Below are 18,203 nucleotides of genomic sequence, written 5' to 3'. Positions count from 1 at the left end.
CAGCCAGATCTTTGCATTCCAAACACAACAGAAAGTAGGAAGTGCCCTCTCAAAGGTGGGTCTGCTGAACCTCTGCTGATACTCTCTTTGCAGCAAGTCATCTGACTCCCTCCTGCAGAGACTCAGCCCTCTGCCCGCCGCCTGGAACCCTGGGTCACTGCCTCTTGAATGGCCACTTCTGCCCATGGACAAGAGAGGGAGGGAGTCTGAGTTCTTACCAAGCTCCTCAGGCCATTCTGATGCTCATCAAAGTGTGGGAAAGCCCAGTGGCTCATGCCTCTAATCCCAGCAATTTGGGAGGCTGAGGCGAGTGGATCACCCGAGGTCAGGAGTTTGAGACCAGCCTGACCAACATGGAGAAACCCCGTCTCTACTAAAAATACAAAATTAGCTGGGCATGGTGGTGCATGCTTGTAATCCCAGTTCAGAGAATTCAGGATTCAGGAGAATCGCCTGAATTTGGGAGGTGGGGGTTGCAGTGAGCAGAGATCGTGCCGTTAGACTCCAGCCTGGGCAACAAGAGCAAAACTGCGTCTGAAAAAGAAAAAAAAAAGTGTGGGAACCACTGCTTTGGGTGGTGACCTGTTTTATTGAAGCAGAAACACTAACCATTATGCAGAGTCCCTAGAGGAGTGGCCATGGGGATTTGGGGGCAGAGGAGGGCCTGGAGGACATCAGTTACCCCGAGGAGCCTGAAAAGAAGAAAAACGGCCCACCCTACATGGATGCCTTTCTTGGATCTTAGCCAGCTCAAGCTCCAGCTCAAGAAAACCTTCCCCTGAGCTCCCTTTCATCTGCTTGCATAGCACTGACCTCTCCACTGCAAACAGATATTCATTTGTGTGATTCTGTTTTCTTTTCTAAAAATCTTAATAGTAAAAACCATATCTGTTTTTGCTCACTTCTCTTTTCTTTTCTTTTTTTTTTTGAGACGGAGTCTTGCTCTTGTCACCTGGGCTAGAGTGCAATGGCATGATCTTGGCTCACTGCAACCTCCGTCTCCTGGGTTGAAGTGATTCTCCTGCCTCAGCCTCCTGAGTAGCTGGGACTACAAGCACCCGCCATGACGCCCAGCTAATTTCTGCATTTTTAGTAGAGATAGGGTTTCACCATGTTGGCCAGGCTGGTCTCAAACTCCTGACGTCGTGATATGCCCACCTCGGCCTCCCTAAGTGCTGGGATTACAGGCATGAGCCATTGTGTTTTTGTTGTTGTTGTTGTTGTTGTTTTGAGATGGAGTCTTGCTCTTGTCGCCCAGGCTTCAGTGCAGTGGCACGATCTCGGCTCACCTCAACCTCCGACTCCTGGGTTCAAGGGATTCTCCTGCCTCAGCCCCCTGAGTAGCTGGGATTACAGACATGCACCACCACGCCCAGTGAATTTTTGTATTTTAAGTAGAGGTGGGGGTTCACCATGTTGACCAGGCTGGTCTCGAACTCCTGACCTCAGGAGATACCCCCCCCCCACCTCAGCCTCCCAAAGTGCTGAGATTACAGGCTTGAACCACCGCACCTAGCCTCACCTCTCATTCTTAAATCTCAGTGCCTGGTACATAGTAGGCGTTCTGTAATGTAAGATCACAACTAGCTTGGGCACAGTGGATCACTTGATCCCAGGAGTTCAAGACAAGCCTAGACAACATGGTGAAATCCAGTCTCTACAAAAAATACAAAAAATTAGCTGGGTTTAGGGGCACACGCCTGTAGTCACAGCTATTCAGGAGACTGAGGTGGGAGGATCACCTGAGCCTGGGAAGTAGAAGCTGCAGTGAGCCAAGAGTGCCACTGTACTCCAGCCTGGGTGATGCGAGTGAGACCCTGTCTCAAAAAACCAACAAACAAAAAGATCACAACTGACATCTATAATTACAAGTCCATAGATAACTTTCTTTTTCATTCTTTTCTTTTCTTTTTTTTTTTTTTTTTTTGAGACGGAGTCTTGCTCTGTTGCCCAGGCTGAAGTACAGTGGCATGGTCCCGGCTCACTGCAACCTCTGCATATTGGGTTCAAGCAGTCCTCCCACCTCAGCCTCCTGAGTAGCTGGGACTACAGGCATACACCACCATGCCCGGTTAATTTTTGTATCTTTTTTTTTTTCTTTTTTTTTTTTTTGAGACAGTCTCACTGTGTCGCCCAGGCTGGAGTGCAGTGGCATGATCTCGGCTCACTGCAAGCTCCGCCTCCCCGGTCCCCACCATTCTCCTGCCTCAGTCTCCCGAGTAGCTGGGATTACAGGCGCCCACCACCACGCCCAGCTAATTTTTTTGTATTTTTAGTAGAGACGGGGTTTCACCATGTTAGCCAGGATGGTTTTGATCTCCTGACCTCGTGATCCGCCCGCCTCGGCCTCCCGAAGTGCTGGGATTATGGGTGTGAGCCACCACACCCGGCTAATTTTGTATTTTTAGTAGAGATGGGGTTTCTCCATGTTGGTCAGGCTGGTCTCGAACTCCCGACCTCAGGTGATCCACCCACCTCGACCTCCCAAAGTGTTGGTTGGGATTATAGGCGTGAGCCACGGTGCCTGGCATTTTTTTTTTTTTTTTTTTTTTTTTTTTTGAGACTGAGTCTTGCTCTGTTTCCCAGGCTGGAGTGCAATAGTGTGATCTCGGCTCAATGCAACCTCTGCCTCCTGGCTTCAAGCGATTCTCCTGCCTCAGCCTCCCAAGTAGCTGGGATTACAGGCACCCACCACCACGCCAAGCTAATTTTGTATTTTTAGTAGAGACAGGGTTTCACTATGTTTGTCAGGCTGGTCTCGAACTCCTGAGCTCAGGTGATCCACCCACCTCAGCCTCCCAAAGTGCTGCGATTACAGGTGTGAGCCACCTCACCCAGCCCATATTTTTTCTTTCTCTTTTTCTTTTCTTTTTTTTTTTTGACACAGAGTCTTGCTCTGTCACTCAGGCTGGTGTGCAGTGGCGCAATCTTGGCTCACTGCAACCTCCGCCCCCTGGGTTCAAGTGATTCTCCTGCCTCAGCCTCCCGAGTAGCTGGGATTACAGGCGTGTGCCACCACGCCCCACTAATTGTTTGTATTTTTAGTAAAGACAGGATTTCATCATCTCAGCTAGGCTGGTTTTGAACACTTGACCTGAAGTGATCCGCCCGCCTCAGCCTCCCCAAGTGCTAGGATTACAGGGGAGAGCCACCTCACCTGGCCCATATTTTTTCAAATCCCTTTCTCACCATGGTTCATTGGTCCTGAATTTATTTTTATTTTTTTTTATTTTCTGAGACAGGGTCTCACTCTGTCACCCAGGCTGGAGTGCAGTGGCATGATCATGGCTCACTGCAGCCTCGACCTCCCTGGGCTCAGGTGATCTTCCCACCTCATCCTTCCAAGTACCTGGAATTACAGGTGCATGCCACCACACCTGGCTAATTTTTGTATTTTGTAGAGACAGGGTTTCATCATGTTGCCCAGGCTGGTCTTGAACTCCTAGGCTCACCCCTACCTAGACTTCCCAAAGTATTGGGTTAACAGACGAGCCTCTGTGCCTGGCTCCTGAAATAAATCTTTACTTCTGTTATCATGTATACAAAAAGCTTAATAAATTCCAGTACTGCCCTCCCCTCCCCTCCCCTTCCCCTCAAAAAAAAAAAAAAAAAAAGAAATTCATTGTCACAGATATAGCAAAACCCCAACCCGCTTCCCTCCTTCTAGAGGTAATAGCTATCCTGAAGTTGGTGTGCATCAGTCCCAAGCCTCTTTTTGTACTTTTTCTACGGTTGTTTCCATAAACACTACGTGGGATTGTTTAGTGATTTTAAAACATATATAGTCCGGGCGCAGTGGCTCACGCCTGTAATCCCAGCACTTTGGGAGGCCGAGGTGGGTGGATCACAAGGTCAGGAGTTCGAGACCAGCCTGGCCAACACGGTGAAACCCCCATCTCTACTAAAAATACAAAAATTAGCTGGGCGTGGTGGCGGGCGCCTGTAATCCCAGCGACTCGGGAGGCTGAGGCAGGAGAATCGCTTGAACCCGGGAGGTGGAGGTTGCAGTGAGCCGAGATCGCGCTACCGCACTCCAGCCTGGGCGACACTCTGTCTCAAAAAAAAAAAAAAAATACATGGATGTTTTCTATTGGACATACCGTCTGCAATAATTTCCTCTTAACGTTATGGGTTTCTTTACGCCCCCCAAACTCATTTTAATGTTTGACATTAAAGCCCCTCTGTGATGTGCCGCCGGGCGGGGCTCCGAGTAGTGGGCGGAGTCTAGACTGGGAAATGGGGGCGGGGCCTAGGAGATCCCGGCCTCAGGGTGGTGGACGCAGTTGTTCTGCGCTGAGGCCCTCGTCATGGTGGCGCCCATGTGGTACTTGGTAGCAGCGGCTCTGCTAGTCGGCTTTATCCTCTTCCTGACTTGCAGCCGGGGCCGGGCGGCATCAGGTAGGAGATGCCGCTGCTCCAGGGCTGGTGGTACCGGGTTTTCTGGCCTTCTGAGCCTTTGTGGACCGTCGCGCCGCGGCTCATGCGCGTGCGCATCTGGGCGGGGGGACGCATGCGCGTCCGTGAGCTAGTCGTGTGCCCTGTGGGGCCTCCGCAGTGTCCTACCTGGAATCGGTGGCCGCGCTGCTACCCCTTTCTCTCGACTCCAAGCCAGAGTCTGGCCTCATCCCTCTCTTCATCCCCGGGAACTCTATACCTCCAAAGGCCTCAGGCCCTGGCCGGCGCACACTCCCATCCGTCACCGTCTGGGCCCTTTACCTCTGCACCTGTTAGGGAGGCCGCGGGGGTTTTCCATTCCTCCCAGCCTGACTCCAGAGCAGGTGCCAGGAAGGGGGCATCTGAATATTTTCTGCCTGCCCCCCAAGAGCTGGAGAAGCGCGAGGCGGCTCCAGGAAACTCCTGAAGTTCTCTCCCTTCCCGCCAAGGAGAGGGCCCACTCTCCCTCCCCAATCCCTTTCGGATCAGAAGGCCATGTCATTGGCCAGGGCACAGAACAGATACACTCATCCTCCCTCTTTCCCCGCATTTCTGGTCAGCGGGCGGGTTTGTGTATGTGTCTTCCTGCTGCCTGGGCCCACAAGCTACCTCTGAGCACCTGCGCGCTCCCAGGGTCCGGAGGGCCACGCTGAGGGAAGGCGGAGAGCCAGCAGGTCTTCCTGGGGGAGGCTCGGCCACCGCCGGGAAGTGCACTCTCTGGTTGGGGAGCCAGATAAAACCACAGGTGGTGTTAGGCGAGAAATCAGTGGATTCCTGCAGGGGGTACTCGATGAGAGCTAGGGACATCAGGATAGGGGCCTCCTGACAGGCCAGCCGGAAAGGTGGAGCCGGGAGGGGAGAGAAGAGTATTCACACAGGCCCGAGGGAAGGGCTGAGCCGCTGCCTGGGACCAAGCTGTGGGCCTGGTGTAAAAGGCCTTGCCAGTCAGAATGAGAAGTCGGGGCCTTGTGCTGTGGGCAGCAGGCCGCTAAGCAGAGGAGGTGAGGCTTCCAGGCTGCCGCTCCTCCTGCCATGGGCTGGGCTGGGCTGGGCTTCCAGGCAGCATTGTCATTTCTGTCTTCCCTACAGCCGGCCAAGAGCCACTGCACAATGAGGAGCTGGCAGGAGCAGGCCGGGTGGCCCAGCCTGGGCCCCTGGAGCCTGAGGAGCCGAGAGCTGGAGGCAGGCCTCGGCGCCGGAGGGACCTGGGCAGCCGCCTACAGGCCCAGCGTCGAGCCCAGCGGGTGGCCTGGGCAGAAGCAGATGAGAATGAGGAGGAAGCTGTCATCCTAGGTGAGAGGGGCCCAGCCTGCTGGAAAGAGGGTTTGGGTTGGAGGGGGAGATAAAGGGGCCCCCAAAGCTAAGTGGGGAAGTAGGGTATGAAGCCTCAGGGTAGGAGGGACATCTGGGAGACACATTGTAGAGTAGGGGGGGACTTGGGACCTGGTATTTGTTCCACTGGGTCAACCCCCTCTTCCTCCATCTTGGCTCTCAGTGTCCAAGCAGAGGGCAAGGGTCTTCAGTTTGATTCAGAATGTTCCTCAATTCACCCCTTCTATCCTCGCACCCTTCCTGTTATGGGCACACTCATTCCCTGGGGATTTCACCCTAGAGGCAGAGTGCCTGGCCAAGAGTTTCTGCAGTTCCTGGAGTGGAGTCACCCGCAACCCCAGGAAAACAGTTTAAAGATAGAGACATTGTGTTGACACAGAGAACTCCATATCCCTGCTTCCGGGAGATGAGGAGAGCCCTCAGGATTGTCTTCTCCAGTACTTGACAGCTGGCTTGAGCCTGAGGAGGGGGCGTCTGGGCCTTTCTCAGAAACTGGGGGCATTTGAGGCTTTTGCCTTATACCCTTGGGGATTATCCCTTTAGCTCACAAAGAGGTCCTTTCTTTGCCATACCTTCTGGCTCAGTCTTGGGTTCAGAGACCCTTGCTGCACAGGCATCAGTGGGTCTTTAACTTGCAGCTGGCCCTGAGGTAGTCATGGTGTTGGGACTGTCATTTCAGCCAGGCTTTGGTGGGCAAAGGGATAATCCTGGCCAGAGACTAAGCCCAGAATCCTCAGCAACTCCTGACTATAGTGAGGAGGGTTTCAGATTTGAGGCGGGATAAATTTCCCCATGGGACTTCCCTTCCCTGGGGGTTTGGCACCAGAGACAGAAGCCAGAGAACTCTGGAGTTCATTAGCCAGCATATTTAAGGTACATTAGGTGAGACCAGTATTCAGAAAGGTAAAAAACCCTCTCTGGGCCGGGTGCGGTGGCTCACACCTGTAATTCCGCACTTTGAGAGGCTGAGGAGGGCGGATCACGAGGTCAGGAGATCGAGACCATCCTGGCTAACACGGTGAAACCCCGTCTCTACTAAAAATACAAAAAAAATATTGGGGGGGCATGATGGCGGGGGCCTGTAGTTCCAGCTACTTGGAAGGCTGAGGCGGGAGAATGGTGTGAACCCAGGAGGCGGTGCTTGCAGTGAGCCAAGATCGCGCCATTGCGCTCTACCCTGGGCAACAGAGCAAGACTCCATCTCAAAAAAAAAAACAAACGAGCCGGGCGCGGTGGCTCACGCCTATAATCCCAGCACTTTGGGAGGCCGAGGCGGGCAGATCAAGAGGTCAGGGGATCGAGACCATGGTGAAACCCCGTCTCTACTAAAAAAAAGATACAAAAAAATTAGCTGGGCACGGTGGCAGGCGCCTGTAGTCCCAGCTACCCAGGAGGCTGAGGCAGGAGAATGGCATGAACCCGGGAGGCGGAGCTTGCAGTGAGCCGATCTTGCGCCACTGCACTCCAGCCTGGGCGACAGAGCAAGACTCCGTCTCAAAAAAACAAAAAACAAAACAAAACAAAACAAACAAAAAAACCCGAAAAAAACAACCCTCTCTGCTAATGCCTCCCCTATGCTGTATTCTGGCTCATCAGCCACAGTACCTTAAATATCCAGGCAGCCCTATCTGTGACCCCGAGACACTTGCATATTTTAACCTGATACCTCCCTCTTTATGGCTATGCAATATCTAAAGTTCTCATCTTTTTTTTTTTGAGACAGAGTCTTGCTCTGTCACCCAGGCTGGAGTGCAGTGGCGTGATCTCGGCTCACTGCAAGCTCTGCCTCCCGAGTTCACGCCATTCTCCTCCTTCAGCCTCCCTAGTAGCTGGGGCTACAGGTGCCCACCACCACATCTGGCTAATTTTTTTTTTTTTTTTTTGAAATGGAGTCTTGCTCTGTTGCCCAGGCTGGATGGAGTGCAGTGGTGCCATCTCGGCTCACTGCAAGCTCCGCCTCCCAGGTTCACGCCATTCTCCTGCCTCAGCCTCCCGAGTAGCTGGGACTACAGGCACCCGCCACCATACCTGGCTAATTTTTTTTGTATTTTTTTTTTCCCCTGAGACAGTGTCTCGCTCTGTCGCCCAGGTTGGCGTGCAGTGGCGTGATCTCGGCTCACTGCAAGTTCCGCCTCCCGGGTTCACGCCATTCTCCTGCCTCAGCATCCTGAGTAGCTGGGACTACAGGCGCCTGCCACCATGCCCGGCTAATTTTTTGTATTTTTAGTAGAGATGAGGTTTCACCGTGTTAGCCAGGATGATCTCAATTTCCTGACCTCATGATCCGCCCACCTCTGCCTCCCAAAGTTCTGGGATTAAAGGCGTGAGCCACCGTGCCTGGCCCTTTTTTTGTACTTTAGAGATGGGGTTTCACCATGATTGCCAGGATGGTCTCAATCTCCTGACCTTGTGATCTGCCAGCTTTGGCCTCCCAAAGTGCTGGGATTATAGGCGTGAGCCACCGTGCCCGGCCTAAAGTTCTCATCTTTTCCCTTGCCCTATGGGCCCCTAACCGTTCTCCCATCCCTACATATTCATGCACACCCACACACACATGCACTCATGGCAGATGCCTCTGGAGGGCAGAGCTGGGCTAGTGATATTTGCAGGTGGGTGGAAGGGGAACCCCCTATTAGGGGAGGGACGAGGGGTTGCAGATCCATCATCATCAGTCCTCTCTGGTCAGAACCTGAACTGTCTTTCTTTGACCATACCCAGCCCAGGAGGAGGAAGGCGTCGAGAAGCCAGCGGAAACTCACCTGTCAGGAAAAATTGGAGCTAAGAAACTGCGGAAGCTGGAGGAGAAACAAGCACGAAAGGCCCAGCGTGAGGCAAGCCGGAGGGATGGAGTGCAGCTCTGGGAAGTGTGAAAGGGCCCTGCCTTCCTTTTTCCCTAAGGCAGACTCAGGGCTCCTTGCCTGCTGGGCTGGTGTTTGCTGCTTCCCTGGCTCTGTCTCCTGCCACCTGGGTCTGTGCCCTGGCCCAGGCATTGCCTTCCCTAGTCTGTCTGGGCGGTGGGCACACTCTAGCTGGGGGTGAGGGATGTGCCCCTATGAAGACCTCTCTCCAGGCAGAGGAGGCTGAACGTGAGGAGCGGAAACGACTCGAGTCCCAGCGCGAAGCTGAGTGGAAGAAGGAGGAGGAGCGGCTTCGCCTGGAGGAGGAGCAGAAGGTGAGGCCAGCCCCTACCCTGACCTCTGACCCTTGACCAGGCAAGGCAGCCTTGCTTCTTATGCAGCTCCCTGGCACCTCCAACCTAAAAGGTGGGCCATAGACCTGGCACAAGGGCAGGTCCTGGTTTATTTGGTCCCTAGGTTCCAGCACAGCCTAGAAAAGCCACTGCTGAAAAGCAGAGCCTGGAGTGGGGATTTTTGTGCACGTGACTATTGAATTTTCGGGGAGCATGTGAGGAATGCTAGACAAGGAGGACGGCTGGGCAGAGAAAGCCAGGAGAGGAGGAGAAGATGGCAGAGAGGTGATGGGGGTCTGGATCCTGAAGGCCTTGAGGCTGTTAAAGATCATTGTAAGAGATGGTGGTTACATTGAGGGCCTGGCATAGAGAAGGTGCTCAGGGAATGGGGTCCACTGCAGTAAAGATGACTAATGAACATTTGTTTGCCAGATGCTTTCTTTGTTCTGAGAACCAGGTTTCCAAACAAGAGAACAGCATAAAGATGTGGGGTACATAAGGTTAGAGCCAGGGCTGCCCTAGCTGGGAAGACCTGTGACCTCTGACTGGCCTGTTGTCCCAGGATCCTGGATGGCAGGAAGCCTGGATGTGGGTGCTGTGGCTGATAAGCCAGAATACAGCATGGGGGAGGCATTAGCAGAGAGGGTTTTTTCTTTTCTGAATATTGGTCCCACTTAATGTACCTTAAATATCCTGGCTCTTCTCCCCTATAACCAGTTTCCCTTATCCTTAGCATCCTACCTCACTTTAATACATTTCTCACAACTGATATTGACACATTTTTATTAACTAAACTCTAACATTATTCAGATTTTTCTTTATTGATTGATTAAGACAGGGTCTTGCTCTGTTGCCCAGGCTGGAGTGCAACGGCACGATCTTGGCTCACTGCAACCTCTGCCTCCCAGGCTCAAGCAATCCTCCCACTTCAGTTCCCCCTCCCCGCGAGTAGCTGGGACTATAGGTGTGCACCACCATGCCTGGCTAATTTTTTTTTTGTAGAGATTGGGTTTTACCGTGTTTCCCAGGCTGCTTTTGAACTCCTAGACTCAAGCAATTCTCTTCCCTTGGCCTCCCAAAGTGCTGAGATTATAGGTGTGAGCCACCACACCTGACCCCATTATTCATATTTTATTTGTTTTTTCCCAGTATCCTTTTTCTTTTCCAGGGTCGCATCTAGGATGCCATGTTACATTTAGTTGTCATGTCTCCTTAGGCTCTTCTGTGTCATGACAGTTTATCAGAATTTCCTTTTTTTTTTTTTTGAAACGGAGTTTCACTCTTGTTGCCTAGGCTGGAGTGCAATGGCATGATCTTGGCTCACCACAACCTCCGCCTCCTGGGTTCAAGCAATTCTGCTGCCTCAGCCTCCCAAGTAGCTGGGATTACAGGCACGTGCCTCCACGCCCGGCTAATTTTATATTTTTAGTAGAGACGGGGTTTCTCCATATTGGTCAGGCTGGTCTCGAACTCCCAACCTCAGGTGATCTGCCCACCTCAGCCTCCCGAAGCGCTGGGGTTACAGGCGTGAGCCACTGCACCAGGCTTTTTTTTTTTTTTTTTTTTTTTTTTTTTTTAAGAGAGATGGAGTCTCACTCTTACCCAGGCTGGAGTGCTCACTGCAGCTTCAAACTCCTGGGCTCAAGCAATCCTCCTGCCTCAGCCTCCCTAGTAGCTGGGGCTACAGGTGTGCACCACTATGCCCAGCTAAGACTCCTTGCTTTTGATGATCTTAACCTTTTTTTTGAGATACAGTTTTGCTCTGTCGCCCATGCTGGAGTGCAGTGGCGTGATCTCGGCTCACTGCAACCTCCACCTTCAGATTTCAAATGATTCTCCTGCTTCAGCCTCCCAAGTAGCTAGGATGACAGACATGCACCACCACACCTGCTAATTTTTGTATTTTTGGTAGAGGCGGGGTTTCACCATATTGGCCAGGCTGGTCTTGAACTCTTGACCTCAGGTGATCCACCCACCTCAGCCTCCCAAAGTGCTGGGATTACATGTGTGAGCCACTGTGTCCAGCCTTAATTTTGAGGAGTCCTGGGCAAGTAGTTTGTAGAAGGTCCCTTAATTTGAGTTTGGTTGATGTTTTTCTCGTGGTTAGACTGGGGTTATGGATCTGACTGAGAAGACAATAAGTGAAGTTCCATCTTCAATGCAACATACCAAGTATGCAAGTTATCCGCTTCACTTATCCCTGGTGTTGTTAACCTTGGTCTCCTGGCTGTGGTTTTGTTTGCCAGCTTTCTCCACTGTAATGTGACTGTTTTTTTCCCCTCTTCCCGTATTTCTTTGGAAAGAAGTCACTGTGCACAGCCCATACTTAAGGGTTGGGGAGTTAGAGTTCTTACATAAATTATTTGGAAATCTCTTATAGGAGATATGTCTCTCCTTCCCTATTCATTAAATATTCATGCAGTCTTTTTTTTTTTTTTCTGAGATGGAGTCTCACTCTGTCACCCAGGCTGGAGTTCAATGGCGCAATCTGGGCTCACCGCAACCTCTGCTTCCCAGGTTCAGGAGATTCTCCAGCCTCAGCCTCCCGAGTAGCTGGGATTACAGGCACCTGCCACCACACCCAGCTAATTTTTGTATTTTTAGTAGAGACGAGGTTTCACCATGTTGGCCAGGATGGTCTCGAACTCCTCAGGCGATCTGCCTGCCTCAGCCTCCCAAAGTGCTGGGATTACCAGCCTGAGCCACCGTGCCCTACCAGCCATTTTTTTATATTTGTATAGACTCATGAGTATTTATTCTGTACTTTGTATTGTAATCCAGTAACATGTTATTTATTACGTTGTTGAGACTGTTCCAGCTTTGACCACTGGGAGCCCTTTCAGTTGGCTCCTGTGTACCTTTAACACACACTTGTTTTGTTTTTTGAGCACTTAGTTTCTGGCACTGCAAGATGCCCCAGACTCATCTTGTATATTATTTGCCCCAGCCTTAGCTTTCTGGTTAGTTTCTGGCACTGCAAGATGCCCCAGACTCATCTTGTATATTACTTGCCCCAGCGTTAGCTTTCTGGTTTTTGTTTTTTTGTTTGTTTGTTTGTTTGTTTTTTTGAGATGGAGTCTCACTCTGTCCCCCAGGCTGGAGTGCAGTGGCACGATCTCAGCTCACTGCAAGCTCTGCCTCCCAGGTTCATGCCATTCTCCTACCTCAGCCTCCCGAGTAGCTGGGACTACAGGCGCCCACCACCACGCCCAGCTAATTTTTTTTTTTTTTTGTACTTTTTGGTGGAGATGGGGTTTCACCGTGTTAGCTAAGATGGTCTCGATCTCCTGACCTCATGATCGGCCCACTTCGGCCTCCCAAAGTGCTGGGATTACAGGTGTAAGCTACCGCGCCTGGCTAGCTTTCCGTTTTAAGATTTTTCTGAGTGCTCTGGAAAATGTGTTGGGTTGAGGGAGGCTGTTTTACCAGGCAGTAGTGGTGATGGAGCAACATAGACAGACCGGGGAGTTTTCTGGAAGTTAGAGAAAGAAGGGGTCAATAGGACCTCATTTCTGACCAGTTGGCTGTGTTAATTCACAGAGCCAGGGGCCCAGGAGGAGGTCTAAATGTAGAAGAGTAGGTCCCAGGGTCTGTCTGCTGCCTGTGAGATGGCCCAGTAGGTGTGTCACATGGACCATTGTGTGTTTGGGAGAAGAGATTTGGGTGGGGATACAAGTGTGGTAGTTACTGGCAAGGAAGGGGTTGATGCTTTGGGCATGGGCGAGGTGGCCCAGAGAATGTGGAGGAGAGAGAAGAGGCAGGGCTGAATGATGAAGGAGGCGGGAAGAATGGCCCAAGGAGCAGAAGGAAATCCAGGAGAGGGTGGGATCTGGAAGCCAAGGGAGGAAAGAAGGATCACTGAGAGGACAGGCATATGAGACCTGAAGGTTGTACCTTGAGTTTGGTGAGTGGAGGGCATGGGTGAGACTGTGGCAGGAGTTGTTTCATAGAACTGGGAACACAGAAGCCAGACTGGAGTGGGCTGACTGGGTGAGTGGGTGGTGAGGAAATGCAGGATTCACATTTGCTCATGAGGTTTGGACATGATGGGGTATGCTTGGTGAGTTACACAAGGAGAGGATGGGGCAGATGATTGGAGGGTATTATAGAGTGGGGTCATGGCAGAGTTTTCAACAGATTTTTGCTAAGATCCCCTGAGCACAGAGGGCGGGAGAAGGGGCTGAGCAGCATTTGTCCAGGTGATGATGAAACTGATGACAAGAGGGGCCTCGGCCCATTGTTCAGCTTGGGGGATGGAGAAATGGGGGTCTTGAAGGAGCTCTGTCTCTGAGAAAAGGCTGGGCTATATGCTCTGGTGTCCTGCAGGGGTAGCAGCAACCAGAACAGGGATGGGGTGGGCACCTGCCCCCAATACCTGACTTTTGCCTCCTGTGTCCACAGGAGGAGGAGGAGAGGAAGGCTCGCGAGGAGCAGGCCCAGCGGGAGCATGAGGAGTACCTAAAACTGAAGGAGGCCTTTGTGGTGGAGGAGGAAGGCATGGGAGAGACCATGACTGAGGAACAGGTGGGCCTGCTGCCCCTGGGAAGCCCCTCTCTGCGCACATCAGTGCAGCCTGTGCCAGACCCAAGGCTAGCCACCCCATCCCAGATGCCCCTAGCCGGGCAGTGAGAGGTGGGTGGGCATCAGTACCAGCAGGCTTTAGCGGCCAGAGGCCTTGTCCTCAGCAGAGGCTGGTGCCTCCGAAACTCTCACCCTGGAAGGCTCTGCTGCTTGTGTAGGCAAGCAGTATGTGCAGGTGTTTGAGTGGGCCCAAGGCAGGCAGCAGGCAAGTGGCCCTCAAGTGAGTAGGTGGTATTTGGGTGGATGGGTACAGAACCCTGTGGCCTTGCTAGTGGGTGCTCACCCTGATTTCTCTGCTTCTCTAGTCCCAGAGCTTCCTGACAGAGTTCATCACCTACATCAAGGTAAGAAGCCACTGAACAGAGCCTGAGTGTCAGCTCCCTGCCCGGCGTGTGCAGGTTGGATGCCTCCAGTGGGGGCTGCAGGCAGTGCATTCAGGCTCATGCAGGAGTGGGCAGGGGGGCCCAGAGGGGCAGAGCCGCAGGGTCCTGGCCAGGAGAGTTTCTCTCCCTCCGACCCCGAAGGTGGAGAAGGACCTGGGTCTGTGTGGGAGGCGCAAGCCTTTGATCACTTCCTCACACTCAGTTTGACAGTTACCCTGCTCTTCAGACCCCACGCTCAGTGAGTCAGTGTGTTTTCAAGTCTCTTCACATGTGTTTTCTGTCAGTTCTGTCACACTGAGGCTCCACTGAGTTGAAACAAGCATCCTCTGCCATGTGCTCCTGACTGGGAACTTGGGTCTTTCAGGGGAAACAGGATGGTGTTTCCTTTGGAGTTTAGGGTGGGGCGGCAGTGTGTCCCCTTCTGTCTGCAGCCACTGCACAGGCCGCCTCGATGCTGCTCCAGGTTGCATAAGCACATCCTACTTTGCTTTGCTGCTAAGCAACTTCTCTCCCACGAAGGATTCCATGAGGGGAGAGGTTTTCAAGTGCAACTCAGAGGTGCAGAGGCGGCTGAGGGAAGGAGTGCAGAGGGAGCGGGGGTGGTGGTGGGGGTGCTACTAGGGGCTGCCAAGGACCCAGGGCTTGCATAATCCTCCCGCCACCTCCCCTGAAAGAGAGCAGGGTTTAGACACCTGCCAGCAGCGAGGGGCTGGGCTCACAGCCTTGAGTCTGGGGTTCCTAAGTGGGGGAAATGCTGGCAGCTTTGAGAGCATCCTGTCTGCTCAGGCTGTGTGCACTCCCCTCTCATGGAGCCCTTTCTCTACCCTGGCACACTTGATTAGGGGCTGCGGCCGGGCAGGATATCTCTCACACTTGCCTGCTGCTGTTTGGAACTTGTCCCCACCTACCCAGTAGGCAGTAAGATGGTCCTGAAGTCCCTCCCCAGGAAGCCTTCCCAGGTGGAATTAGAGGAGGGGGTCAGCTTCAGCATCCCCCCTTACTTTGCAGAAACCAGAAGAAAGGTCCCCAGTTCTAGCCCTCACTTTTAGTGGCTCCCTGGAGGTACTATTCTCTGGGAGTTCTCCAAACTCTTTTGGAGCTTAGAAGTTTTTCCAGCTTCTCTGGGCACGGTGGCTCACGCCTGCAATCCCAGCACTTTGAGAGGCCGAGGCGGGCGGATCACTTGAGGTCAGGAGTTTGAGATTAGCCTGGGCAACATGCTGAAACCCCATCTCTGCTAAAAATACAAAAATTAGCCAGGCATGGTGGTGCACACCTGTAGTCCCAGCTACTCAGGAGGCTGAGGCAGGAGAATCACTTGAACCCAGGAGGTGGAGGTTGCAGTGAGGCAAGATGGTGCCACTGCACGCCAGCCTGGGCAACAGAGTGAGACTCTGTCTCAAAAAAAAAAAAAAAAAAGAAAGAAAAAAATTTTTTCCAGCCTGTGCTGGCTAATTCTTCTAGAGCTGCTGTCTTGCAAGGAAAAGGAGGACTTCTGAAATTCAGTCTGTCTGTTTTCCTCCTTGCTCCAAGGGGATAGGCCTTTTTGCGTTAAGATTTCAGAACTGGAGGAACATGCCTGCACCCAGCATCATTTATGAGAGGTGTAGGGTTCACTCGATCTTGTTCCATTCTCCTCTCTGACCATGGCAGGCGATCTTCCTGCCTCCGCCTCCCGAGTAGCTGAGACTGCAGGTGCGTGCCACCACACCTAGCTTGTTTTATCAAACGTGTTTTGGCCCCAGCAGCACCTCAGGCCAGGTCATCAGGGAGCACCTGGGGTGACTTCATGTTCTTGCACCACACTGTCACTGAGAGGAGAACCCACTGCCTTATCCCTGTTTTGTAGGTAGAGGCCAGCTGACCACGTCACTTTGTCCTTGCCCATCCTGACCCAGCTGCCTCTCGCTTGCCTTCCTGCTTGCACATACGGCTTTGGCATTTCAAACAAGTCACATGCTATCTGCAGTCAGGGAGGTGTCACCATGTCAGTCCTCCCCCAGCTCATCTGCGGTGAAGGATTCACAGAAATGCAAAAGAACTGCCTTTTCTCAAGTCCTGTGCTGTGTGTTGGGGTAGTGGGGGCAGGTGCCTGTGTGGACACAGCGGTGGACCCTTTGCTGCGCCCTTGGGAACTCAGGTTTCTACTGAGGGTATGAGGAAGCACTTGGAGCACGGCACATGGCTGTGCTGGAAAGCACTCAGTGGTGTTAGTGACAGTTATTTCAAGGGTGGGCTCAGTGCCTCAGATGGTATGAAGAGGATGGATAAAAAGTGTGGGTGTGTCAGGTTGTAGGGGACCAGGCCAGTGGGGCGGCAAGCAAAGGCAAGGCAGGAGGGGGCCCCCATGGCCTCTACTGAGAGACCTTGGCTTGCTCGGGCCTTTATCTGCTCTCCCTCTTGTCCATGTACTCACCTGTCTCACCAGCCGGACTGCGAGCTCCAGGGCGGGAGCTATGTCTTGTTCAGCATGTGTCCCTCATACCTTTTCAGGGCCTCGTTCTAGTAGGTCCTCAGCAAACATTAAGTCCTGGTGACAGTTATTTAAAATAGCTTTTGGTGACTCTCACCGCCTCCTTCCTCCCTATGGTGTGTCCCCTTCAACTTGTCCGTGATGTTAAAAAGAGATGGCTGGATGCAGAGGATGGCGGCAGCTGTGCTCTGATTTCCACTCATGCGTGTCTCCGAGTCCAGGACAGGGCCCCTGAGGCAGGTGGTTGTTTTGGGTAGATTCCTTCCTCGCAAGAAGGGGAATGAGAGGGTTTATGATTGTGCGGGTCTCTGTCATTGGGTGGTTGTGAGAGTGTGTGTGTGTGTATGTGTCAGGGGAGCAAGGCTGTCCCTCAGGAGTGTGTAGTGTTTTTCCAGCCACCGAGAACAGATCAGATCAGAATGCAAACCTGGAGGGTGCCCATGCTTAGAGGGATTTGCCCAAGCCCAGCCTCACTCTCTTTTCCTCCTTCTTTTTGTAGCAGTCCAAGGTTGTGCTCTTGGAAGACCTGGCTTCCCAGGTGGGCCTACGCACTCAGGTAAGCCCTGGAACGTGGCCTGCTGTGTGCAGTGTGGCCAGGGGTCTGTATGGCTAGCAGAGAGGACCTGCCCTAAAGACAGAGCCTTGATGCACCGTCTACCTTGGCCCCAACCAAGAGTGAGTAGTGCACAGAAGTCTCCTGGCACCCTAGGAATCCTGCATTTTTAATGGATGAACAGGCAGAAAAGAAAAAAAAAAATCCAAACCCCATCACTCTGCCAGCCCCTGTGACCAAAGCAGCCCAAATCAGTTACCTTGACAACCCTCATGCACAGACTGCACCAGCCTGTGTTGCAAACATCACCACTGCCCTGCTTCTAACAGGAAGAGATACTCTTTCGGGGGTCTTGCAGGGCCCAGGACCAAAGCCCCTTCTGCCCAGGGCCTTTCCAAAGGCAAAGCAGAGAGTCACATTTTGGGGCTGGCATGAGAGGGAAAGAAAGCGATTTGGCTGTAGTGGGAGGGAGGTTTCAGTGCTTTTGCTGGGGACATTGGTGCCTATCTCTATTCTGAGAATTGTTCTCCTCATAGGACACCATAAATCGCATCCAGGACCTGCTGGCTGAGGGGACTATAACAGGTGAGAGGATGAGAGCCAATCACTGCAGTCCTGGCCTTGGAGAGTGTCTAGCCACAGGGGCTGCAGGGATGTGCTGCAGAGGCAGGATGACCACCCAAGATGGGGGAAGGGGTGTGTAACAAGGGGCACTGAGTAGCTGGATGCAGTTATAAGGAGGACATGCCAGGGCCTGGAGATGGGGGCAGTGGGAGAGGACAGGCAGGTCAGCCTGATTAGACTCTCCTAGCAGGACTGGATGCAGCCAGGAAAGGCCAGGCAGGCAGGAGGCCTGAAGGGCCCTGAGCCAGCTATGAAGGAGTAGGTAGGCATTCTCAGGCCAGGTGGGGAACGCCCAGAAGGCTTCAGCCCCACAACCTGCATGTCCCCACAGGTGTGATTGACGACCGGGGCAAGTTCATCTACATAACCCCAGAGGAACTGGCCGCCGTGGCCAACTTCATCCGACAGCGGGGCCGGGTGTCCATCGCCGAGCTTGCCCAAGCCAGCAACTCCCTCATCGCCTGGGGCCGGGAGACCCCTGCCCAAGCCCCAGCCTGACCCCAGTCCTTCCCTCTTGGACTCAGAGTTGGTGTGGCATACCTGGCTATACATCTTCATCCCTCCCCACCATCCTGGGGAAGTGACAGAGTGTGGCCAGGCAGTTATAGATTAAAGACCTGTGAGTACTGCTGA

General features: G+C 52.8%; 1 protein-coding gene across 2 annotated transcripts; it reads left to right on the top strand.

The window, feature by feature from the left end:
• Positions 1-4,219: 4,219 nt before the first annotated feature.
• On the top strand, positions 4,220-18,203 carry DDRGK1 (DDRGK domain containing 1). 2 transcript variants are annotated; one of them, XM_055264922.2, is made up of 9 exons: positions 4,220-4,398; positions 5,524-5,727; positions 8,485-8,597; positions 8,837-8,938; positions 13,358-13,480; positions 13,843-13,881; positions 16,893-16,949; positions 17,483-17,531; positions 17,902-18,203. In XM_055264922.2, exons 1-9 carry the CDS (start codon positions 4,308-4,310, stop codon positions 18,066-18,068), a joined length of 945 nt encoding a protein of 314 aa, XP_055120897.1. In that variant the 5' UTR covers positions 4,220-4,307; the 3' UTR covers positions 18,069-18,203. The 2 variants fall into 2 exon arrangements, 1 of the variants encoding a protein (XP_055120897.1); XR_010119368.1 differs by having other exon boundaries at positions 4,234-4,398; positions 16,893-17,068; positions 17,902-17,983.

Source organism: Symphalangus syndactylus, chromosome 24 (assembly GCF_028878055.3).
Source record: "Symphalangus syndactylus isolate Jambi chromosome 24, NHGRI_mSymSyn1-v2.1_pri, whole genome shotgun sequence".
In the NCBI taxonomy this organism is placed as follows: domain Eukaryota; kingdom Metazoa; phylum Chordata; class Mammalia; order Primates; family Hylobatidae; genus Symphalangus; species Symphalangus syndactylus.
The sequence above is the reverse complement of the archived record's forward strand: the minus strand, read 5'-3'. Positions and strand labels throughout refer to the sequence as shown.